This window comes from Watersipora subatra, chromosome 11 (genome assembly GCF_963576615.1).
Source record: "Watersipora subatra chromosome 11, tzWatSuba1.1, whole genome shotgun sequence".
Lineage (NCBI taxonomy): Eukaryota > Metazoa > Bryozoa > Gymnolaemata > Cheilostomatida > Watersiporidae > Watersipora > Watersipora subatra.
The window spans coordinates 37355729-37382078 of record NC_088718.1 but is presented as its reverse complement, the minus strand read 5'-3'; the positions used below and the strand labels follow the sequence as shown (position 1 = coordinate 37382078).

The following is a 26350-nucleotide window of genomic DNA, read 5'->3' as shown; positions in this document are numbered from 1 at the left end:
CGATTGGACTCAGGCATGGTGAAATTATATACACACTCAGTAATGTACACGTTCAGTGCTAACTTGCTCAAGGTCCTTGAGGTTTCTCTAAGCAAACTAACTAGATTGCTCTTAACAAATATTAAAAATATATATCATGAAAGTGGGGAAACGCTACGCATTTATTAGGTGCCATGAGTATTCATTAGTTTGGAGTTGTCTTTTCTATCATTCAGTGATACATGAAAATTGATCGATCATAGCAGCCTAAAATGCTAAATACTAAAAATTATTTAGAGTCATGGCTCTTGTAGCTTTACTGCTGTACACTATCAACAGGCCTTCTCCAACTCTTGTGTACCCTTGTATACACTTGTGTACATTCGTGCACTCTTGTATGTTCTTTGTATACCCTAGTGTACACTTATATACTCTCATATACCCTTGTTTACCTCCATGTTTCCTTGTATACTGTTGTGTACCCTTGTTTACCCTTGTATACTCTTGCATATAAGAGCATGCCTTCGTGTATACTAATGTACCCTTGTATATCTTAGTATATCTATGTGTACCTTTGTACACCTTTGTGCGCTTGTGTACCCTTTGAATTACAATGTTGCAAAACCTCTGTACAACATTTTGTATAAACTTAATTTAAAAGGAATTAAAAAGTGTTACGATATTAATGTATAACCTTGATGTGATCAACCTCTACAAATTAGATTTTTCTACGTTTTTCTTACCATCTTGGTGATAGACTTTGCTCTCAACATTTTCTCCCCATCACATTTACCTCAAAAGCTTTTTTTATCTTTACATGTGTAAGTAAAACACCAATACATTATCATAGGCCTTGTACTCATTGTAAATAGTTATTAAAATACAAAGATAGAATTTTTTTCTAAGACAAATTAAATAAGAGTGCAGTGTGATGATTTTCGGATCTTTGATATTTTTTATACCGTTTAAAAAATATCGACATTCTCATAGCTTATTAGTATTTTTAGTGCAGAAAACTAACTTTTTTGAAAGTTATAAAGTGTATATCATTATCATTTTCATGATGTGCTTTAAACGTTGAGTAATTTTTATAAAAAATATATTTGTAACCTGAAGGCTCTGACTAAAAAGTAAACTTGTTACCTTTAACTTTTAGCTCTCTAACTTGTAAATGTGTTCAACCTTGAATGGGCAAATGGTTAATGACTGACTGATTGTTCACTATAAGAATAGTTCAATAAAGTTATTTCAGCCTTGCAGTCTTGTAGCAGTGTCTTCTGAAAATTTTCTGTCTGTAACAAACGTTTTTAACAGAAAATGTCTTCTTCAAATCTGCTTTTAATTTTAGCAAGCGAAATATCTAAAGTGGCTATGAAATGGCTGTCAGCATAACCAAAGGTCAGCAAAACCCTCTAAAAAATGTAGAAAAAAACTGACTTTATTTACAACGACGCTGACTTGTAAAAACGAAACTTTTGAAAAGAAAAACTTACTGTTGTGATGTGTTTTTTTAAACAATAAAATTGATGAAAGTAAAATGAGTTTAGCTTTCATTAATTTTGTTGCATTTTACAATTTGCGTGATCACTGTAAATACGATTACTAAGTCAGTTAGTAAATTACTAGGTCAGTTAGTGCATATTCACTAGCTATCTACGCACGAAAGAGCCAATGAAAAGACAGCAACTTAACTCCAGCTCATCAATTTTAAATACTCTAGTGCGTCTTTTCATTCGAAACTCATTGAGACAATCTTTGGTTTCTTATCTTTGTGAATATCCTCTCAGTCACAATTAACCGGTTTATCAATCAAGTCATTCAGCCGTTAACATAATCGTCAACTAAACTCGAATATTAACTCGCAACGAGCATACAACAATCAACAGGTGTGCGCTCTGGCGGCTCAGGGAAAAACAAACTACTTTCGGCAACAAATGGCTTTAAGGGCGTCTCCTCAAAAGTTTGGATATCTCACCGGTTTATTCTTATTTTTAACCGCTCTGTCATTTTCTCTACGTCGTCTTCAATTGCATGACATTGCAATCATGAATCCAAATGACGGCGAAACTGTCTTAGAGATTAGGAAAAAGAACGCAACAGGTAAGTTTGATTATACAACAGGCTTTTTGTAAGTTTTTCAGAAATACTCAGGTTAGATAAGCAGAGTGAGGATGCCAGTTATAGTTTACCATCAGGGCTTTGAATCGTCAGAAATTATTTGTTCTTTGCCACTGAGATGCTTACCAATGACAAGCAAGAAGAAAAAACTAGTGCGCAAACTTTTCTGCTAGACCAGAGGTAGCATTTTTTACTTCTACTACTGAAAATACTATATTGTGAAAGAAGAATGTGACTTGGGTTCAATTACTTCCAAGTTGTCAAACCGAATTCGTAGTAGCTAAAGTTACACAACGTCACGTAGAAGCATCTTACTATTTTAGCGAAATATTTTTAACGAAATAGTGTCACCTCAATCTAAAGATCACTTTTCTATATTATGATTTTTAATATTATAGTTGACTAGTACCGTGGAATTGAAGTACCTAGATATGAGAGACAGTCAGGTGTAATAGCTATATACACAATTATTGCACGCAGGTGTTAGAGTGTCGGTCTACCCAGCTGAACGTGTGAGTTGGAATCCCGCGGGACGTAATTGTTATTCCTAACCTCTAATTGCGGCTTTAGGTGAATGAACATATGTAGCTTGAATTATAGTAAAGACTATCCTAGCCTAGGCTGTGGTTTGCTGTTTATTCGCATTACCACATTACAGAATCCAAGAGTTTTTGGGATTAAAGCTCTGGTGCTGTTGATAAACTAATCGCTGACTGTTTGGATCTTAAATCAAGGGATGAAAAGATTTGCTTAATGTTTTGGGATTTCAGCAAAGCTTTTGACTGTGTCAATCACAAAATATTATTTCATAAACTAAAATTTGCTGGTTTTAGAAGGAAACCCCTGCAAACATTTCAATCTTATTTTCACAAAAGACGTCAAAATGTCAAGGATTCTTTGTCATGAATGAAAAAGAATCCTTGAAGCAAGAAATAGATGTTGGTGTGCCACATGGGTCTCTTATTGCTCCAGTATTATTTTCAATATATATAAATGATTTTCTCAGACTTATTCCAAGAGGTTTTGCCTACGCCGATGATACTGTTTTTGTAAGTCATCACAATATGTGCAACTTCTTGAGGCAAACTGTAAACTCATCATGCAAATTATCAGCAACTGGTGTACTTCAAATCATATGACAACCATTATACAAATATCACATTTTCTATTTTAGAATACTAATGAAAAACTTCGAAATATTTTACTCTTAAGCTTAATAGCCAATCACTTGTAGGCGTGAGACAAAATTCCTAGAATTTGTTTTGATAGATCGATTCTCTTGGATTAACCATGTCGACACTATTTGTAATAAGGTCACAAAGTCATTGATTCTGCTCCGGTTTTGCAGGCTTTACATAAACTCAAAATCTGCCCATGTATTTTATTATCAGTTTATATTTTGCCCCATTATTTATGGTATCTCCATTTATTATAATCCAGCTCCAAGCTATTTCACAAAGGATTTATTTTTGTTGCAAAAAAGGATTTCGACTAATTGCAAATCTATATCATATTCCTGCATATATTATTCCAACGAATGATCTTTCTAAATCTTTGCATCTTCTTACTCTGCCTACGCTAAATGTTTATATTACTTCAATTAAAGGTTTCAAGAGTTTTCATGGTTTGAGTCCTCACTTTTTACACAACAGTTATAGAAAGGTTCTCAACTCATCTAACGTGATGTGAACAAATTGCATACAACCACTACCAATTATTTTTTTAAATATCATTGCTCTTAGCAGAGAAAGGCATTTTAGACACTATTTGCCAAACAAACTATTTATTCGATTTTAGTCGCCAACTGTGGTCCTTTTTTTTGTTTTTATTTGTTTTACTATTTTTGTGTGGCATAGTTTAACATTTTTTTTTATTGTAAATGAATTTTTTGTCAATAAAGTAATATATATATATATATATATATATATATATATATATATATATATATATATAAAGCAGTCTGCCTTTATTGAAAGCTGAATGTAAATGTTAGTCTATCTAGTGCTTTTCAGCAGTAGTTGATTCAGTGAAACCCCTGAATAGGTCTCTTTAAAAGCACGCTCATGAAGCCTTGTTATTGACCGCTGGTAGGCGATGTTCCAATAATGGATTGTACAAATTCATTGTTAGCCTTTGTACGTCACTATCAATTATGAAGACCGCATCTCTAAGAAACCATGCTCACAGATGACATGTGAGCAACATTTTTTGTGGTCAATACACACGCCTATGATATGGCTGCTGTTTAGTTAGCATACTGTTTAAACCTGTACTTGAATGCCACCTTTATTTGCCTGCCACCTCTATTTGAAAACCACTATTATAGGAGAAGGGTTGGAAAATAAAGTGCCAGCCTTTATTTGAAGGCCACCTTTATTTGAAAGCCACCTGTAGTATTTGAGCGACACTTTGACATGCATTACACTAGTTAGTAATCAAAGGTACCTAACTAGGCATATTGTACCAAAGGACCAGTACGATTTCGATGGACTTTTGTGAGCCAGTTTTAAATGCATTAACCATGCATCGAATACGTGAATAAACGCAGCTGGATCATGATGCCTAGAAGATTGGAGATTGAGTTGACTACATTCAGGCCTTGGCATTCAATTAAACCTCTTCAGAGCACTACGAAAACGTATCTATAAACTTTAGCAGACAAGTTGCGCATACACGAATCCGAAGATTCTAATCGTCAAGTCGTTCAAGGGATGTGGGCTGACCAACGCTCTAGACGGCTATGAGAATGACAAGATTCACCATTTCAAGTAAGATGACCCGATTAAGACTGGACCGGAATGTCTCCAGCAAGCACAGGCTAACGCTAGCGTTAGCAATAAAATGAAATTCAACTATTCGGCGCTGATGAACAAGTTTTAGAGAATGATGAGAAATGTTGCAACAGTAATGTACTAGATGAATGCACGGGAAATCCAAAAGTTTTTGTTACAGAAAATTTACTTTAAATTAACATATTCGGCATCAACATTTACCATTTTAACTATTATATGAAGGCGCTTGTTTATTTCGGCGTACTGTGCTATTTTGGTCTACGGGTTTATTTCTATGTAATTCATACTGTGCCGGCTGCAGCACCTGCTGCAGATCTATACTGATTGCGATAGTTTTGTGGGCTATATGAGTTTAAGAATTTTTCTTTTGGTATGGCTTTACACATGAAGCAGCAGCTGCAGATTACAGCTGCAGTTTATAACGTGAAGCCGTGAAAGATTGGTATGTATTTCAAGCATGTGCCAAATTTATTCCATGGTAGAGTAGTTGGACGCTTTAGTGTATTGGATAAAGGGCTGTCCGCAACACTGGAGGTTTTGCGTTTAAATCCAGTTCGCAGCAGGTGTCTCACTTTTAAAACTTTATCACTATAGTTGGGTGGACAGCCGTATAGACGAGCTTTGGTACCTGACGTTGCTCGGGGAATAAAAAAATCTTTGGTTAGAAAATTGATCAGTCTTTAACATAAAACAACATTTGCCATTCTAACTTTCGAACTACATATCATGAGAAAAGTGTTTTGTGTAATTGAAATAAATTAAGAGAGAAAATAAAAACAACTAGAAAGGTTTGCAAACTTTGTCAAACAACTTTTAAACTCATATTTTCTCATATCATGAGAAAAATGTTTCGCGCAGGTCAAATAAAAAAATAAAACGACTATAAAAGGGTTTAGATATAAATGTGAGATAATTACCAAGTAATAGCTAAACTGAGATGGTTTTGCTATGATTACAATAAAAGATGATTTGGTAATGATACAATAATACGAACTGAGAAAACAAAATAAAAATCATGAATATGTAAAATTAATAACAACAATTCTTTTATAGAAGTGTGTGTGTAGAAGATTTATAAAAAAAGGTTACTGTTCCACCAGAAGCTATCCATCAGAACTTTGAATACGACGATACAGAGACGATATAATTGTCCACGTGAGAAGAATTGGTTCTGACCCCAGATATATTAGTTGAACCTTACGAAGAATAATTCTTCACAGGGGCATCATAACCCGTGGGCATAGTGCTAAAATAATTAGCATGCGCATGGAGTATGCGTATATGAAAACGCCGCTGTCGCTGAAAACACATTATGCAGCTGTAGCTCAGTGGTAGAGCGTCCAGATAAAGATCTCGTCGATGCATTAGTCGTGAGTTCAAATCCATCAAATTTTAATATCAACAGCCATATAATAGTTACAGCCGGACAACGCACTTTCAAAAATATATATATAGATTATTTAATTTTCAACATAAAATATTTTATTACATATTAGTAATCACCATGTTATTTTCTATTATATGTCTTGTATCATATTTCTTGTCTTATAATTTTATCTTGGTTTTTATTTTATCATTCGCTGTTGATTAAATTATTTTATATTATAACATTTTCCTTTCTAAGAGTTTTAACTGTGATCAAGTTACATGTATGTTGATTTTAATCTTGAAACATCCTGGCAGTCAGATCAAATTAAACATTAAAATCAATCAAGAATATTTTAAAAAATACCAATGCATCCTGATGAAACCTATTAAAATTTTGTGCAAGCTCGCATTTAATAGATTGCACTACGCCCAAAGCAGCATTGGGGAGATAAATCTAAGTTCATGAATACTGGCATAACTAAGTAATAGTAATCAACAGTGAATAATTTTTCAATTTTTGTCAAGGGTGTGTGTAATAAATATGAAAGCTTCTTTCGTTTTTAACGTTTTTTATTAATCATAGCTATGGAGTGGCAAAATGGAGTGACGTCTGTAAGTTTCCAGTGTTAGTTTCTACTTTCCAGTGAAGTAGCTGCTGCAGGGTTTAATTGTTGCCATTGTATTTAATGTTCCGAGCTGCAAATGAAACTATTGACTTTCGTAGAAAAATGGTCACAAGCTATTCTTTGTTTTATCGTGACGTTATTCCATTGTTGTCCGCCATCTTTATGGACAACTTTTATCATTAAAAACACCAAGCTTCTGCAATTAGTTATTGCAAACAATGCTTTTGTTTGCAAATTCTTTATTTTAGTACCAAAACAACACCAAAAAATACTATTAATCAAGAGAATGATGATCGTTTTCTACAAAAATGATGGCTTTTTTCTGGACGAGCGCATGTGCAAACAGGGTGATGGCGTCAAAAAAACGATGGATTAGGAATTATGCAGTAATTGCTTGGTGACTGAAATCTTTAATGTTAGACAGCTAAGCGTTTGTGAACTCAAAAATAGCAAGCTTGGATTTCAGTACTGTTCTAATCTCAAAGACGAACACACACAACATCTCAGTTGATTTCAACAGAAGGAATCGGTATTTTTTACCATCTAAGACTTTTTTTTATGTTTGAGGTGGTCTGACTGCTAGAATGTTTCAAGATTAAAATCGACAAAACTTGATCATGGTTACAAGGCTTAGATCAAGCACATTTGCGATTATCACGACTATAGTTGCAAAGAGACTGACTGAATAAAGACGTGTAACGCTGCAACTTGCACACAATAGCTGATATCAACTATAGCAACAATAACAACTAGTGATGTCGTTTTGCACAGATTTTTCTTTTGAGCGTTTTAGCCGAGACCAAGTTTGGTCAACTTTGATCTTGCAACATCTTGGCAGTCAGAGCACCTCCAACATCAAAAACAATCACAAACAATAAAAAGTGTCAATGCTTTCTGATAAAATCTACTGAAATTTTGCATAAGTTCAAAATAACCATCAAGTTTTCATTACCAGCGCAAGGCAAAGACACAAAACTTGCAGAAAACTGTGCACATTTTTTTCTATGTGCTCTGTAGTCGGTTACACCTAGATGATTTCAATCGCTCACCAAGCTAAACAGGAGAGCTTAATTGAAGAATAAAAAATGTTTTAGAAGTTTAGCACATATTCTCTATATATACTTTCTTTATATATTTTATATTCATATGCTCTTTGCCTAAACTAAAGAGTGGTGAAAACCTAAGCATCTGAATTTATTTCTGTTCAACTGGCTAAAGTTTTATAGCTACTAGCACCCTGGCAGTCCAGTGCACCGTGAGAGATTATCGGGTCTATTACCTATGTGTACAATTATTCTTTAACATGACAAGGTTGGTAGTGTTCCTATTTACTTAATAAAATGTCTGAGTCCAATTCCCATGGGAAGCAATTTTTTGCTAATGCTCTTTACGTGACTTTGAACAGACAGACAGACACGGCTCTTATTATAGTAAAGAAGTAAAAACTAGTGCTTAGATCATCTATATAGGGTGATGTGCCAGGTCGTCAAGGGAACCAATAAACCACAGAGAATAGCTATATGCGTAGTAATCCTGATAACATCTAAAGTGGATGATTGCCGCAGGTGGTAGTGAGCTGGTTTTTGATGTCAAAAATTGAAGGTTTGACAACTGAGTGGTGCAACCTTTTTCCAACCTCTAGCCATTGCTTTGGACAAACGGACATGGCTTTTATTTTAGTAAAGACCAAAATCAACAACTGAGAGCTCTGCTGATTTTTTTACCAAATATTAAGTTTCTAGTTATAAAAGTCTAATTTTTTATAATAAAAATTAAAATTCAGCGGTTTATATTACTCCTTTAATCTAGAGTGATATTTTCTGAAGATAAATTTTGATCTACCTATTAACAGCTTTACTCTCCAACTGTCAATCACTGTAAGGTCGTACACTTTGTCAATTTTTCTACACAGATATTTTACTTAAGATATCATTTTTTTAGAAACCAGCCAAGGTTTTAGGACACCCAAGCAGTGTCTCAGGTTTGTTGTATGTACATTTTTACCTGTATGCATAGACCCAATAACTATAGTAGTTATTAGGTTTATGCCTGTATGCGTAACAGGCTAATATGTTTACATAGTGAACAGAGGACTTCAGCCCTACAAAAAAGGAAAAAGTATAGCTTATGCTCCTTTGGAAGCTTGCTCTCATGCGCAGTTTCTCAACAATTATAGAAACCCATGCTGGAACACCGGGGATTCCAAGTAAGTGACCGTTTTTAATTGTTATTCACATAGCATTAGCTTTGTTTTTCTTTCTCCAATTTTATGGTAGGTTTGCATAGCCTGTGTTCTTTAATGATTGTTCTTTGAATCTAAAACGGCTAATAGCGGCTAACGCTTTTTGATGATAGTAAAGCCAAAATATGTTTTGAACTAGCCCCTCTTACCAAATAACACTTACTTGCAGTGTATATACAGCTGTGATGAAACAATCTTCAACTGCTATTACCAACATTCTACCACCATGTAGCCTCAGTACTTTATTATTGATATATAGCTGAGTACTGTGTGTCTATACCTTTAAATTATAGAGACCTTTCATACAGTTAATGCCTGTGAGCTGAGGTGGCTGTATGTAGAAATGGGCGAGCACTTGGGAAGAACACGGAAGGATATAATTTAATAGCTTATACTATTATATGTATCTACGATATTGCCAGTAGGAACAGAAAACATTGTTTTTTATTGCTGGTATATTCCAATAATAACACAATAATATTAACAGTAGAAAATAAGATAGTTGAAAGTCTTGAGTGTGTTGTCAATGACAATAACGCCCTGTAAAGGTGCCAGAGCTGTCTATCATGGTTCTTCAAAAGTATCATGTAGCCAGAAACTGGTCCAACTGAGTGCCGGGCCTTCAAGGACCCCGATTTACTGCTTCAGCTCAAGGTTGAGCTTAAGTTCAGCTTCCTCTTTGTCTGTGTACGTGTGTACGTACACACACTGAGATTGCATATGTAGTTATGTACATGTATGTGTATGCACATGCATATGCATGCATATGTGTGTGTCTGTCGGTTTGCAGACACACACATACATGCGAAATGCGTGTCCACATTTTTTAGCCGATTACGTTTAAAGTTCTCAATATATACTCCATGCTTTACACAAGGTCACAAAATTTTTGGTTGTAAAAGTCTATCTGGTTTCTAAAAACTAGCCTTTAAGACCTACCTGTGGGCTTTCTGACTGAAAATAAAATAAATCCTTGGAATCACTGGACCTATTATTTCTTAACAATCACACAAGCTTGTTAGCGCTTGTCCTTGACATGAAGGTATCCTTCTCCCTCCTTCAACTCTCTATTTAGTGTTTAGACTCTTATATCCTATCTGGGCCAGTCTTCAGAATTCTATCTTTTTCAATCTTAAAGATGAACTTGCAAAATATTTTTTGTAGAATTCACCAAAAAGGATCATAATTTTTTTATTGCTCGTGATTGGTTTCGATGCTTGAGGTGATCTGACAGCCAGGATGTTTCAAGATTAAAATCGACGAAACTTGGTCGTAGCCAAAACGTCTAGCAGAAAGATATGTGTGAAATGGTGTCATTAGTTACTATCATTGCTATAGCAGATATTAGCTACTGCATTCAAGGTGCACCATTACGCATCTCTAATCTGCTGGTTTCTTTACAACTATAGACCACATAATTGCCCTTTCGCTTGATTTGAGCTTTTAACCATGATCAAGTTTTGTTGATTTTAATCTTGAAACATCCTGGAAGTCAGATCAGCTGAAGCATCACAAACAATCACAAATTATAGAAAAATACCGACACTTTCTGATAAAATCTACTAAAACTTTGTAAAAGTTCATCCTAAAAGAGCTATAGCTTTTCATTGGTCATTGCATTTTAGGTCTCATGTTTATAGCTTTTCATTGGTCATTGCATTTTAGGTCTCATGTTTATAGCTTTTCATTGGTCATTGCATTTTCAAGATGCTTTTGAGATGAAGATTCTAGGAAATAGTTTATCAAGAGTAGACAACTTTAAGACAATGATACTGTGTAGGATATTATTCCATAAAGTTTATGTATGCTAATTATAGGGGGTTGTTTTATAGTAACATATCATTAATTTAAACCCTTGTGTAGCTGGTACATTAGTTCTGTGTTAGTCTTGCAAAGTTTATTATTAACTTGATGCTGACTTGAGTTTTGTAGTGAAACCTTCTAAAACAGCCAAGTTGTATTGAGGTAATGAAAAGACAATTCCAAAGATTGTACGATTTAATGTGCTAGGTTAAAAACTCTAAAAATTCTTGCTACTCAAACTATGCAATAGAATCACTAAGTATATGCAGCTCTTTTAGTTTTAGTTTAACGACACAAAAAAAAAGATTTTTTGAAAAAAGATTTTTTTGTGGTGAAATAGAATTAGTGTTTATAAAAGTCTTTCGAGTGCACTGTGTTTATTAACCCTTTCACTGCCGTATTTGTATAGTCACTCCCAGTAATTGCATATTAGCCTAATTTCATTATTCGTTGACAACATAACCAACGATCTTTAGGTCATTTATGGTATTGATAGAGTTGTCTGAAGATTTATCTATAAAACTAGCCTAAACTAATGAAACAATTTTAATATTTTGTTTGAGAATCTTCTACTTGAAAACAAACATTTCTTCTTTCTGGTGTTCGAGCTATTCGGTGTTATTACAGCTTTCGTAAGTACCTTCTGAGTTAGAGAATTACATATGTTGATGACACTGTAGCATATTCATATTCAGACTAGCGATTTCACAGATAATTAAAATGGTAGCTCTGACTCTGATGGTGGTGAAAGTAATAGTTTTGTAAGAGTAAGGAACATTGTAGAGGACCGTTTTAGCTTTGTAGCGACCGTAGTTTCACATAGCTTTATCGATGCACAAAGTATAGACACGTTGAATCTTTTGCATAACAGGGTTGGTTAACTCTTTGAACTCGGCCCGTTTTTGTCAAGGCATGTCAGTACCCCTAAGCAATCTGTCCAACGATCTAAAGTTTTTGAACTTTTATTAAATATATCTAAACACATTCATAATACAATGATGTTTGGTATAACGCTAGAAAAAATTCGACAAACCTTGATTGCAGTTTAAATTTTCCAAAGACAACTGCATGAATGATGATGTCACTAGTTGTTATCATTGCAATAGTTGATATCGGCTATTGCATTCAAGTAGCAGCGTTACACGTCTCCAATATGTCGATCCTTTTATAACTATAGACGCCATAATCGTGCTTTTTTCTATCTGAGCCTATTAACACCAATCAAATTTTGTCGATTTTAATCTTGAAACATCCTAGCGGTCAGACCACATCAAACACCAAAAACCATCCCAGCTGATGAAAAAATAGCAATACTTTCTGATAAAATTACCTAAAATTTTGTGCGAGTTCATCTTTACAAGCGACCCTGTTTTTTCTAAAGTTTGGCTCATTTCAAGATTAACATATTTAATGAAAAGCTGCATTATGTACATATGTTACCGTTAATCTATAGTAAACACTAGCTCTGTTTTTCTTGTTTGCAGAAAGAAAGTTGCATGCGCCGCGACAGTTTTGCTCCTTGGATTCCATAAGTCAGGTACAACAGACTTATCGAGGTGGTTTAGAAGTCATACCAAGTTGTCATTCACTGTAGCTGACTACTTCAATGACCTTGGCCTTACTGAGAAGTGCCCTCTACAGTGGCTGGAAGGCTTTAAATCGCAAGGAAGGTATGGTTACACTCGTGTGTCAACTTAGGTTTACATCATAAACGATAGCTTAAAAATGCATTTTAGTGTCAAGGTCAAGAAATAAACAGCACACCTGTCTTAGACTGAAACAGAAAGCAGACTTTTATAGTTGTTATTACTTCTTAAAATTTTGAAGCTTAAAATTAAGAATTTTTCAATATGCTGACAACTCCCGTTTGTTCAGACTAATAAGGTCTGGGCCACGTTCAAACATTGAAAAAGTCTGGATGCTAAGTTCAAGCATTAAAAATTGAGTATTTTACAGTATGATACATTAAATAACCTATTTTGTCTCACACATGCTCCTAGACTACAATATGATACATTATGCATATACAGTATACATGAGAAAGTAGAATATGGTTATACCTGCAATAGGGTACAGTATAATATTAATAGAAGTAATAATATCAAATAAAAATTACTGTTGATTACTATTATAATTACTAAATCAACTGTCACCAAAGCTACATATCTGTCAAAGTTGTCATTTTTTGGACAGAAGTGGCCACATCGAACAATCGTTCAGACCACAGACAATTTGGTAAAGTTTGTTGAACTTGATAGCTAGACTTGCCTGGTTAATTACTGAAACTGAACTGACTTGACTGTAGCTGGCAAGACAGCGATATAGCAGTATAACAGCTGTTTAAGCTTTTCGCTGCCGGATTAGTATTAACCCTTTTGCTGCCATCCATGTACAAATTTAGCTTTCGGTTTACTGCCAGCCATTTTATTAAAAATCGCCGATTTGGCTGCATGGTATGATATGTATACAATTATTTTCATTTCAAGACCTATCTAAAACATTTGCATTATATATTTTATGCTGCAAACATGTTAAGAAACAGCTTTGCAAAAATTTGAATGTATCTATACTATATGCATTGCTAAAGCTATGTGAAGTTATGATCGCTACGAAGCTATAATGATCCTCTACAATGTTCCTTACTCTTACAAAACTATTACTTTTATCACATCAGAGTCAGTGCTGTCACTTTTATTATCTGAATATTTAATTAAATCTGAATCTGAATTGGCTATAATGTAATCAACAAAAGCTTTTTTTTCTAACACGAGAAGCACTTACGGAAGCCACAATAACAATCAACAGTTCGAAAGTCAGTAAGAAAAAAATGTTCATTTTTGAGTTGGAAATTCCCAAACAAAGATTTAAAATTGCTTCGCCGATTTAGGCTAATTTTATAGAGAAATTTTAAGACAACACTGTCAATACAACAAAACTACTAAAGATCATTGGTTATGTTGTTAACGAATAATAAAATTAAGCTACTACGCAAATGCTGAGAAATTCACATAAATGCGCATACGGCAGTCGACCATAGATTTCGCATAAATGCGCATATGGCAGTGAAGGGGTTAAACTACAAACAGCAGGAAGAGAAAAGCACACAATTATGTAAAGTCCAACTAGACAAAGCACACAAAAACCATTATGTAACCAACATTGCTGAATTATATTTGGTAAGTGCTTATTAGTTGAAAACTTGCAACAAAAATATTAGGATGAAGATGTTGATGCACTAGTGAGTGACGTGAAGAGATATGATACAATATTATAGGAAATAGTGCAATAGGACTTGAGGTTTGAGACAGCGAAGTCTAAAAAGTGGAGGTTGACTGTATTTGTATAAATTTTGCTTTTAAAGCAGTTATTTTTAAAATTACTACATCTTTTAGTTAAAAGTTTTAAATTTATTTTCCAAGTTTTTGAAGGTTTTAGCTGGTTAAAGGTGAGCGCCAAGCAGCTGTTGAAAATCATCTTACTGCCTCTGCTAGACACTCGAAAAACTAAAAATATCCTTCAACTAGTTCATTTTTCAAACACTGTCATAGGTTTTTCTGTACGTGTGTATAACCAAAGTTTTAATTATGTAAGCATAGTTTAAATTAAAAATGAACTTACACAAAATTTTAATAGATTTTATCAGAAAGTGTCAGTATTTTTCTATCTTTTGTGATTGGTTTAATGTTTGAGGTGATCTGATTACCAAAATCTTTCTAGAGTAAAATTGACAAAACTTGATCACGATTAAAGCCCTCAAAAGAAAAATTAATTTGTGTGACATGATGTCACTAGTTGTTATCGTTGCCATAGTTGATATCGGCTACTACAATCAAGTTGCAGCATTACTTGTCTCTATTCTGTCGACCTTTTTACAACTATAATTGACATAATTGCACTTTCGCTTGAGCTGAGCGTTTTAACCGCGATCAAGTTTTGTCAATTTTAATCTCGAAACCTTCTGGCAGTCAGAACATCCCAAGCATCCAAAACAATTGCAAATGATAGAAAAATACTGATACTTTCTGAAATCACAAATGATAAAAAAACATACTGAAATTTTCTGATAAAATCTACTACGATTTTATGCAAGTCCATCATTAGCATATAAGTCGTAATTATGTCAAAGTCTGGTTCACCCTATACCGTCGTATCTCGGCATTGATGCCTCAATACTTCGGTGATCATCGATGATAACGATGTGCAATGTTGATCATCGATGATAACGATGTTCACACGATCACATACCCATTCGCGTTTGCATCATCAGGAAATACTCCGGGACGTAGTGTTCTCATTTCTCTTTCTAAACTTTCGGGAAGAAACTTCTTTGTTTTCACGTGCTGGAATCAAAAACTAGCCCCGCAGCGACTATCATAAACGGACATGAATAAATCACGCCATCTGCAACCGCGAATTACCATCGCCGAAATGGTTGACATTAAAAAGGCAGTCATTGATGCTCGGCGAAATACCGGGAAAGTTTGAAAGCTACAAACTTTTCCGAAGTTTTCGCAATGCTTCGTCGATGCCATCGGTTCTTACTTTACAAAATTGATGATGAATGCCAAAAGGAAAACGCTGACTAACGGCGATATAGTGTGAACCAGCCTTTAGAAATGGCTTTGATTGATTATTTCTCATACGGCTACATAGAATTCCTAAATATAGTTTTAGTGGTCACAGTATTCCCTGTTTGCAGCGCTTGTCACCACCCCTTTTATTTGACGAGCTGACAGTTTTCAAACTGAAGTTATAGATCGGTATAGGAAAACTTTAAGCTTGAAGTTTTTTCACTGGCTTTCGATTTTAATTATTTGTTGCAGTGTCTGTTACACAGAATGGTTGTATTGGAGGGTCACCCGATCAGACTTGACATTCTTTTGTGCCTCACCAAACCAAGTTGACCACGGCTGACTAAACCATGTTGACCTCAACTAACTGAACCAAGTCAATCACTATCGAACAAATAAACTCGGCCATGACTGACCAAACTGCATTGTTTTTATCGAATACAAAAAACTTTGCTTTTGTTGTTATGGGGCTATGCTTTTAGTGTTTCATGTTTAATATCTGTCCATAGTAATTGTTTGCTATGCAGGTACCATAGTCACCGGCACCGACTTGCCTATAATGATTGCCCTGGATGTGTCATCGTGAGCCGCATCCTCGAAAAAAATGATACACATTTGGTACGACAAAGTGCTATACAATACCTGCAGTATGTGATGGTAGACGACTCCCGGTACATTATCACCATGAGAGAGCCCGCAGATAGAATGATTTCACATTTCTTCTATGTACACAAGCTTCGCCGAGTATGTACTGTTATGTGTACAATACAACTTGGTCACTTAAAGAGGAACTTGGACCAAAACTTTGGTAGATTTCATCAAAAATTATTGTTATTTTTCTATCATTTTTGATTATTTTGATGTTGGAGGTGATTTGACTGCCAGGATGTTTCAAGATTAAAATCAGAAAAATTTGATCACAGTTAAACATTCAAAAAAAACGTATTCAGACTTCGTCAAAAATGATATCAGTAGTTATGCATATTGTTTATATTTATGTAAATGGTAATTATACAGTCTCTTAGACATTTGGTACTCATATGCTTATACAGCATTTTGAAGAAAAAGAAGGATGATCCCTAACCAACTAACCTATCTTTAAATTATTTGAAACATTTATAAAAACCTATCTAAAGCCAAATTTAAGTTTTATTTTAACAATTAAGAGCATATCCAAAACAATATACGTGTTACACTCGCAACACGTGAACGCAATAGCCAATGTCATAGCAAGGAACGAACAGCAAACACAACTACTGATGTCAGTTTTGGAGTTGTATTGCTCTTCGGAGCGTTTCAGCAACAATCAATTTTTGTTGATTCTAATGTTGAAACAACCTAGCGGTCAGATCACCTAGATTATCAAAAACAATTGCAAATGTTAGAAAAATACCAATATTTTCTGATAAAAGATATTAAAATTTTTTACAAGTTCATCTTGCATAGAAGTTCATGCTATAAGTTGTGATTAGAGATATAAACCATGTGACTTGGAATAAAAAGCTTAAACAGTCATTCATTACTAAGAGTACAAACTATGTACACTAGTCAGAAGATAGGAGTACAAAACTTTGAACACTAGTCAGTAGTTAGGAGTACAAGCTCGGTACACTAGTCAGTAGTTAGGAGTACAAGCTCGGTACACTAGTCAGTAGTAAGGAGTATTAGCTCTGTACGTTAGTCGGTAGTTATGGGTACAAGTTCTGTACACTAGTCAGTAGTTAGGAGTGCTAGCTCTATACACTAGTCAGTAGTTAGTAGTACAAACTCTGAACACTAGTCAATAGTTAGGAGTAAAAGTTCTGTACACTAGTCAGTGGTTAGGAGTACAAGCTCTAAACGCTAGTCGGTAGTTATGAGTACAAGTTTTGTACACTAGTCAGTAGTTAGGAGTACAAGCTTTGTCCACTAGCAAATAGTTACACAGTTTTTTGTTTTATAGACAGACAACCCATATCGGGAGATGAGTCTGATGCAAGTGGGAAATGAATACTTTCACAAACTTGTCTATGAGCAGCTCGCCGCCACACTTGCATGTTTGGACGCACATGGTACAACAGTCTGTATTTTAGAAACACAACTTTTGCCAAAACCATTACCTCATCCATATCTTACTGGAATGATTAGTTCAAGCTGCTACTCTGTATATCTCAAAGAGGTCTTCAAATTTATTCCAAAGGTGAGCAGTGAAATGTTTTTGTAGTCACAACAACTGAGCCAAGGGTTACTAACAACCCAGCATGAAGTCACTCACAACTCAGGATGAAATCACTCAGAACTCAGCATTTAGTCACTCACATCTTAACAAGTAGTCACTCACAACCCAGCATGTAGTCATTAATAGCTCAGAATGTGGTCACTCACAACCCATCCTGTAGTCACTCAAAACTCATCTCATAGTCACTCACAACCAGGAGTGTAGTCATCTAGAACTTAATTATCTAGAATTTGCTTTGTAATTGTTTTGCTATGCCGCAATGTTATTTTATTATGCCATACTTGTCCATAATTGTATCTATCCCAGGCGCATTTTCGTTTCAAGTTTGTTCTGGTACTTTAATTTACCTCCACCTGTAATATTACATCGTTTAACATTTTCAGTTTGTTCTCAATGGACAAGCACAAAAATCACAGCAATTTGATTCATTATGCTCTACAAAAAATAATCTTTTTATTATATATTAATAACTCAATCAAACTGGCCGGCTACTGTTGAATCAATCAACCTGGCTGACTACTGGCTGAGCAATTATTGTTATATTTCAGACTCGGATATATCTCTCAAAACTCGAGGACTACTCAGCTGACGAAGCTCAGGCTATGAAAAGGATTTACAATTTTGTTGGAGTGTCAGCCAACGGCCCCAATAACCCCTCAAAATCTTTTCAAAAGAAAAAATTAAACAATGCTGGATATTCGTCAAAACCAGTTCTTCAAAAAACAAAAAATCTGTTAAAGCAATTTTACATACCGTGCAATGTTGAACTCGCTGATCTGTTGAACGATAATAAATGGTTGTGGAAGTGAAACACACACTATTTTTAAAACTTAAAGTAAGGTCACAAAAACTGGAGCACAAAATCAAGATTGTAGTTTGCAACGCTGACTTTACACAATTATCAGTTATTAGCTACTAAAACCAATTACCGTACTTTTCGGACTATAAACCGTACCCCTATATAAGCCGCATCTGCTTTATTTTTCAAACAACGATAATAAAACAATACGTAAGCCACACCCTTGTATATAGGCCGCAGGACGATGCTTTTTAACACGGCAGCAACTTTGCTGTTTAAAACAGAACAGTGCCTAACGGCACTGTTTCGTATTAACCGATGCTTGTTAACCTAGTGCCTAATGGAACAGTACCGTTAGGCATTGTTTCGTATTTTCTTTCACCGCTAGAGGTGCACTGACCGGAGATTCTGGTTAATGTGCCGTAGTAGTGAAAGAAAAAGCCACAGATAGCCGCACCCTGGTATAAGCCGCATAGCTCAAATCATCAAAAAAAGTAGTGGCTAGTAGTCCGAAAAGTACGCTAGTTGAATTTTTGCTAAAATGCACCTTATTTAGCTTTTTTCTAAGTAGTCCAAGCATGCAGATTTTTAATTTCATTTTCAACTTCATGCAAGAAACTATATGTAAAACTATGTATTCTCTGTGGAATTATATGGGGTCTTTTATTTCACCAATATCCAAATAAAATAACAAAAAATGATAAGTTGTTGGAATTGTTGCCTTTTTGTTCATTTTTCAAAGTAGGAGACAGCTCCCGATAAGACTGTTAACCTTCCTGTGAATGTTGCTCTGACCAAGCTTAAAAGACTCTGGTGGGATTAATACACATGTTCATTCATTTTTGTTCAACTGTGTATGCACCACTGCTGACAGTCGAAAAACACAACTCTTCATTGATATCCTGTATCATAATTGTAATGTAACTATAATGTCATTGTTATTAACAGTACGAGTCAATAGATTTAAATTTTTCAGGTTATACTAGTCATGAAATTAGGTAGCAGCTTGCACAAGTTGATGGCTTCTTTTGCAAAAAAACAACAATGCGATCATTAGCAGGGATACATGTCTAAAAAAAGTCAAGTTTTTTGGGCAATCCCTTGAAGATCAAGCAGACAAGCAAACTTTGTGAGTGTTTGCGGGGCATCTACCCCCCAACCTGTTGTTTGCCGGGTAGATGTTTTAGACCACTAAGCTACAGCAGCTCTATGTATATAAGTATTGAGAAAACCAAACTCCAAAGACGACATGAGTAAATGTGATTATCCAGACAATTTTTAAGTTTGTTTTAATCATTTTGTTACTGGTTTATTGAATAAGATGAGTTCTTTGTTAAAGTTAAATTTTTTTTAATGAATTCTTATAGTTCCAACTTAATGTAGAGCAAGGTCATATGAAAGTCATAAGTAGGTCATAAGTAAAAATTTAGGTCAAATTAAAGGCCGACAGTTGAAAGCAGTAAGTTATTATTAGTTATTGAAAGTGTTATTAGCTGCCTAACAGAACTTTTGTACAAAACATGAGAAAATAAAATTATTTTAAACTGTAAAAGATGAATCCTTGTAATATAATATAATATGGTAATATGTAACACAATATGATATATCATTTTAATATAATATGAAATATAATACGGTATATGTTATGTTACAATATAATAGGATATAATATAATAAAATTAGCTAAATATACATGATAAATGTGCTTAGTATCTATGGTCTTTTGCTGGTTATGCAATCCTAATTAGAGTGAGTCTACAGTTGCCGTGACGATAGACCTCAAACTCTATTTAGTCACAACATGGAGTACTAGTGATACGAAGTTCCTACAGAATATTACAGGTATCAATAAACTGCTGCGAAACATTTGAAATATTAGATTTTTTAAATTCAGCTATTATATAATAAGGCTCATCTCCCATGCATCTCGAGAAAAATTAAAAATGGCCTCGTAGGAATCAGACAGTAAATGTAACACTTTAGATTATAGCCTTGTATGTGTTTTGTTTATGGTTGCCACATCTGTGTCTTATTGTCTATGGTCACGACATCTGTGTGTTGTGAAAGTCAGCGCTGACTAGCCACTAGCAAGTGGGTTCTGCGTACAAGTTGTCTTATACCGAATGAGTAATAGCTCTCATGCACAACTGTAATTGTTGCAAACAAAGTGTGTGGTGAATAATGGCTTTTATTCACACAAGCTCTATAAACATGAAAAGGTGTAACAATTAGAACAATTCACTACAATCAAGCGTAATGCTGAAATGAGTTACAGAATAAATACTCAAAACATTTACACTTGTAAATGTAAGAATGTTAAGCAATATATATGATACCAAAGATATACAAAGCTGCACAAAGGTAAGTTAATGTTACCGGACTGTTCTTAATGCAGATTAAGAACGTAACTCTCAGTCTTTAGTTCAGTCGTTTGTACTCTGTATCGCTAGCTCTGTGCTCTTTGTTTTTTCGTCTTAACACTGAAGCACTATTGCTTATATAGCAAGGGCTGAGTGTTAATCAACTGGCTTTCCATGCAAGCTGGCCTTTAAATTATAGGGCTAATCTGAGAATAGCTGAATGCTTATGGCAATTAAAACAACTCAGCTTAGTAAATCCATCACATGTGTTTTGTTTTCTTTGGTCCCCACATCTATGGGTTACTGACTATGGTCACCACATCTGTGTCTTATTGTCTATGGTCACCACAACTGTGTCTTATTGTCTAGAGTCACTACATCTGTGGGTTATTGTCTATGGTCACTACATCTGTGTCTTGTTGTCTATGGTCTCAACATCTGTGTCTAATTATCTATGGTCACCACACCTGTGTCTTATTGAATATGGTCACCACATCTGTGATTATTGACTATGGTCACCACATCTGTGGGTTATTGTATATGGTCACCACAACTGTGTCTTATTGAATATGGTCACCACATCTGTGGGTTATTGTATATGGTCACCACAACTGTGTCTTATTGAATATGGTCACCACATCTGTGGGTGATTGTATATGGTCACCTCACCTATGGGTTATTGTCTATGGTCACCTCATCTATGTCTTATTGTTTTGGGTCACCACATCTATGGGTTATTGTCTATGGTCTCCACATCTGTGTCTTATTATCTATGATCACCACATCTGTGTCTCATTGTCTATGGTCACGACACCTGTGTCTTATTGACTATGGTCACCACATCTGTGTCTTATTGTCTATGGTCACATCATCTGTGGGTTATCGTCTTTGGTCACCACATCTGTGTCTTATTGTCTATGGTCACAACATCTGTGGGTTATTGTCTACGGTCACCACATCTGTGTCTTATTGTCTATGGTCACCTCATCTGTGTCTTATTGTCTTCGGTCACCACATCTGTGTCTTATTTTCTATGGTCACCTCATCTGTGGGTTATTGTCTATAGTCACCACATCTGTGTTTTTTTGTCTATGGTCACCACATCTGTGAGTTATTGTATATGGTCACCACATCTGTGTCTTATTGTCTATGGTCACCATATCTGTGAGTTATTGTCTATGGTCAACACATCTGTGGATTATTGTCTATGGTCACCACATCTGTGTCTTATTGAATATGGTCACTACACCTGTGTCTTATTGTCTATGGTCACCTCATCTGTGTCTAATTGTCTATGGTCACCATATCTGTGAGTTATTGTCTTTGATCACCACATCTGTGTCTTATTGTCTATGGTCACCATATCTGTGAGTTATTGTCTGTGATCACCACATCTGTGTCTTATTGTCTATTGGCACCACATCTGTGTCTTATTGTCTAGGTTCACCACATCTGTGTCTTATTGTCTATGGCCACATCATCTGTGGGTTATCGTCTTTGGTCACCACATCTGTGTGTTATTGTCTATGGTCACAACATCTGTGGGTTATTGTCTATGGTCACCTCATCTGTGTCTTATTGTCTTCGGTCACCACATCTGTGTCTTATTTTCTATGGTCACTTCATCTGTGGGTTATTGTCTATAGTCACCACATCTGTGTCTTTTTGTCTATGGTCACCACATCTGTGTCTTTTTGAATATGGTCACTACATCTGTGTCGTCTTGTCTATGGTCACCTCATCTGTGTCTTATTGTCTATGGTCACCACATCTGTGGGTTACTGCCTATGGTCACCACATCTGTGTCTTATTGTCTATGGTCACCATATCTGTGAGTTATTGTCTATGGTCAACACATCTGTGGATTATTGTCTATGGTCACCACATCTGTGTCTTTTTGAATATGGTCACTACACCTGTGTCTTATTGTCTATGGTCACCTCATCTGTGTCTAATTGTCTATGGTCACCATATCTGTGAGTTATTGTCTTTGATCACCACATCTGTGTCTTATTGTCTATGGTCACCATATCTGTGAGTTATTGTCTTTGATCACCACATCTGTGTCTTATTGTCTATGGTCTCCACATCTGTGTCTTATTGTCTATGGTCACCACATCTGTGTTTTATTGTCTATGGTCACCACATCTGTGTCTTATTGTCTATGGTCACCACATCTGTGTCTTATTGTCTATGGTCACCACATCTGTGTCTTATTGTCTATGGTCACCACATATGTGCCTGTCTATGGTCACCTCATCTGTGGGTTAATGTCTATGGTCACCACATCTGTGTCTTGTTGTCTATGGTCACCACATTTGTGTCTTATTGTTTATGGTCACCACATCTGTGTCTTACTGTCTATGGTCACCCCATCTTTGGGTTAATGTCTATGATCACCACATCTGTGTCTTACTGTCTATGGTCACCACATCTGTGTCTTATTGTCTTTGGTCACCACATCTATGGGTTATTGTCTATGGTCACCACATCTGTGTCTTATTGTCTACGGTCACCATATCTGTGTGGTATGGTCCATATATCTCTGAAAACCTGGACACTGAAATGTGTTTATTTTGATTATCATATGCTAAGGATTTTATTTGGTAGACCTTATTTAGAGATTAACACCCACGGAACATACCTTATATTTAGTCTCTAGTAAATTGAGGTCCAAGCACACTAGGCAATTTTATTGCAAGCGTCATGAGGAGGGCGGAGATATTGCTGGCGTGTGCATAAACACACTTGAGCGATTCACTAGCAAACGATATAATGGGCACGCTCACAAACTGCCAATAAAATTCCGTATCATTAGTTTTTTCGGAGTTGCTAATAAGTTTAGGTAAGTCAATATGACGCCGTCTAGGCAACAACGTAAACGACTTCCGCATTTGTTATTAAACCTATCTCACTTTCACGGATTGTATACTGCCTACACTACAAGAAGACATACAAAAAACGATTACAGTTGTGTATTTTTAACTGTAATATTTTTAAGATTCTTATACATATTTCATGTTGTAGTGGTTTTTTATATTTAATGTATTAAATATTTACCGTTCTCAAGATGGTCAACCTGCACAACGATTGACTCCAAATGTTAGTTTTCAACTCGGATTTTTTGTAATTTTAGTTTGTTTTGCGTACATAACTGGAAGTGCTATTATTAGTTCTATGAACAATTCAGTGTTCGTTCTGAAAATGTTTCAATTGTAACAAAGTAGCAAATTGTGGCTGCTGTACCTTGTGGAACATCAATAAGAAATAATTACATAAAATTGCATTCTGGTAAAAGCCAACCAATCGAAATGCATCTCGTTAGCGATAAAGTTGTGAAAAGAAAGTTCAGCGTTATCGCTCTGCATGAACACGCTGAGTGACTTCTAGCGCAGATTAGAGCCACGCAGCGCGATATCGCTCTAAATATTGCCTAGTGTGTTTTCACCTTTAGAGTTACCACCTCTATGGATTGGCAATGCAAAACTGACGTAGTTTAGAACTAGTCAAAAATTTGGTCAAAGACGAGTGACTTGATAAAATTTGAACTCTCTTTTAACTGATTTGTCTTATATATCTATTTAGTAAAATTTATAGGATCATTGAAATTTACCGGTAATTGTCTACTCTTGGACGCATATGTCTTATTCAATAATTTCGTAAATTCGTCTTACTGTGTTTTCACTTTATCAAATGATTGTTCAGCCATATTATTATTTTAAATGCATTAAAATATATGTCTAATAGATGCTGTTCTGAATAGTATAATGCTCAGAGCTTATTGTCAGCATAGAGGGCTTAAAAGTGCGACAGCGCAGAGTCACCTCGCTAGAGTAATCACTTTTCAAGAATTACATTAGCATACAATTTACTTTGCTTTTGACAGTCTATGTGTGAAACAGTAGGCCAAGTATAACAACCATGTTTATCAAATGCTAAATTATTTTTATGCAAGTATGAGTATAATCTATGAATGCAATTGGCGATGGATTCATTGGTGTGTCTTTTAAGAGTTATGCTACACAAAAAATCGCTCTACAAACTTGGCTGGACATGTTTGAGTCTATTGGCAGGGGAACTTCAACAACCGAAGATGTACCCAGATGCAGAAAATGATGCAAAATTGGATATCATTCTTGTCACCTCATGTAGACTTTTTCAGATCGCCAAGCTATGGCTGCTCTCTGTTAGCATTTTAATCTTCAAGAGCTAGTGACACTTCATTTGTAAATAAAATCTAACTTTATTTTTCAATTAACCTGTGAGACTGTAAAGAAACAAAATCGATCTCGCCTAATTAACTAGTAGCCAGTCAGCGATTCCAATTCAGTCGGCGCAGTCCAAAAGCTATCGACGTCCTGCATCAACCATAACGATCAATTCTTTACAGAAATCGCTAATAATAGCTGAACCATTCAAGCTGTTTATGAACTCATTTGCTTTTGTATCTGAAAGAAAATTGATGAATGGCCAAGCGTAGATTTGTATTGGCATCAACGAATTGAAAGTTAATGCTAATGCTGTCTTGGAGACACGGCGCTGACACTGCACCGAGAGTGCTATCTAAAGTGGGATACGATCCCATCCGCATGCCTATAATAATTCGAAGCGCAATTGAGAAGCCAACACAAAAGGCATCTGTCTATTGACGTCGCGTCAGGGTTTACGCTAGTCAATACTTTACGACTTGCGGAGCGAGGAACTATTATAACTCTACTGAGCAGGAGAAATGAGAGCTTTGTTCAGTGGAACTAGAGGTTCTCTCATTATATCAATTTTTGTGATACTCTGTTTATATCCCTTCTACAAAGGTGAGTAGGTGCATCATAACAAACCTAAGCAAAATGTGTTTGGAAAACATTAAATACAACATATTTTTGTTTAAAGATGAGCTTACACAAAATTTTTAGCAGATTTTATCAGAAAGTATCGGTGTTTTTCTGTCATTTGAGATTGTATTTGATGTTTGAAGGAATCTGACTGTCAAGCTGTTTCAAGATTAAAATGACAAAATTAAATCAACTGTTGATCGCAGTTAAAACAGTCAAATTCAACGGGGTATGATTATGTTGTGAAGAGACTGACAGAATAAAGATGCATAACACTTTAATTTGAACGCAATATTCAATATCAATCCCTGTGACAAGCAGTCGAGCGAGTGGGGTCATTTTGCACGTATTTTTCATCTGAGTTTTTGAACTGTGAGCAAGTTTTATCAAATTTAATCTTAAAGCATCCTGGCAGTCAGATCAGCTTAAACATCAAAACAATTGCAAATGATAGAAAAATACTGATACTTTCTGATAAAATCCCTTAACATTTTGTGCAAGTTCATTTTCAAGTGATTCATTTTTCCTTTTCAAACTTTTCTATATATATTTATTTTTAAGCAAATAAAAATTATTTAGCATCATAAAAATTATATATTTACTAGTATGAGTTTTGAGTGAACATACCACCTTTTCCAGTATACA

At 35.2% G+C, this 26350-nt stretch overlaps 1 protein-coding gene across 1 annotated transcript; it reads left to right on the top strand.

Annotated features, from left to right (window-relative positions):
• Window positions 1–1952: 1952 nt before the first annotated feature.
• On the top strand, window positions 1953–19190 carry LOC137408727 (uncharacterized). The gene is made up of 6 exons (XM_068095305.1): window positions 1953–2079; window positions 8966–9089; window positions 12413–12598; window positions 16027–16243; window positions 17442–17678; window positions 18266–19190. Exons 1-6 carry the CDS (start codon window positions 2025–2027, stop codon window positions 18524–18526), a joined length of 1080 nt encoding a protein of 359 aa, XP_067951406.1. The 5' UTR covers window positions 1953–2024; the 3' UTR covers window positions 18527–19190.
• The last annotated feature ends 7160 nt before the right edge of the window (window positions 19191–26350 follow it).

Coding starts and splice junctions, on each gene's coding strand:
- LOC137408727 (XM_068095305.1), top strand. CDS start 2,025: ATGAATCCAAATGACGGCGAAACTGTCTTAGAGATTAGGAAAAAGAAC. Junction 2,080..8,965: donor TAGGAAAAAGAACGCAACAG/GTAAGTTTGATT, acceptor ATGTTTACATAG/TGAACAGAGGACTTCAGCCC. Junction 9,090..12,412: donor TGGAACACCGGGGATTCCAA/GTAAGTGACCGT, acceptor TCTTGTTTGCAG/AAAGAAAGTTGCATGCGCCG.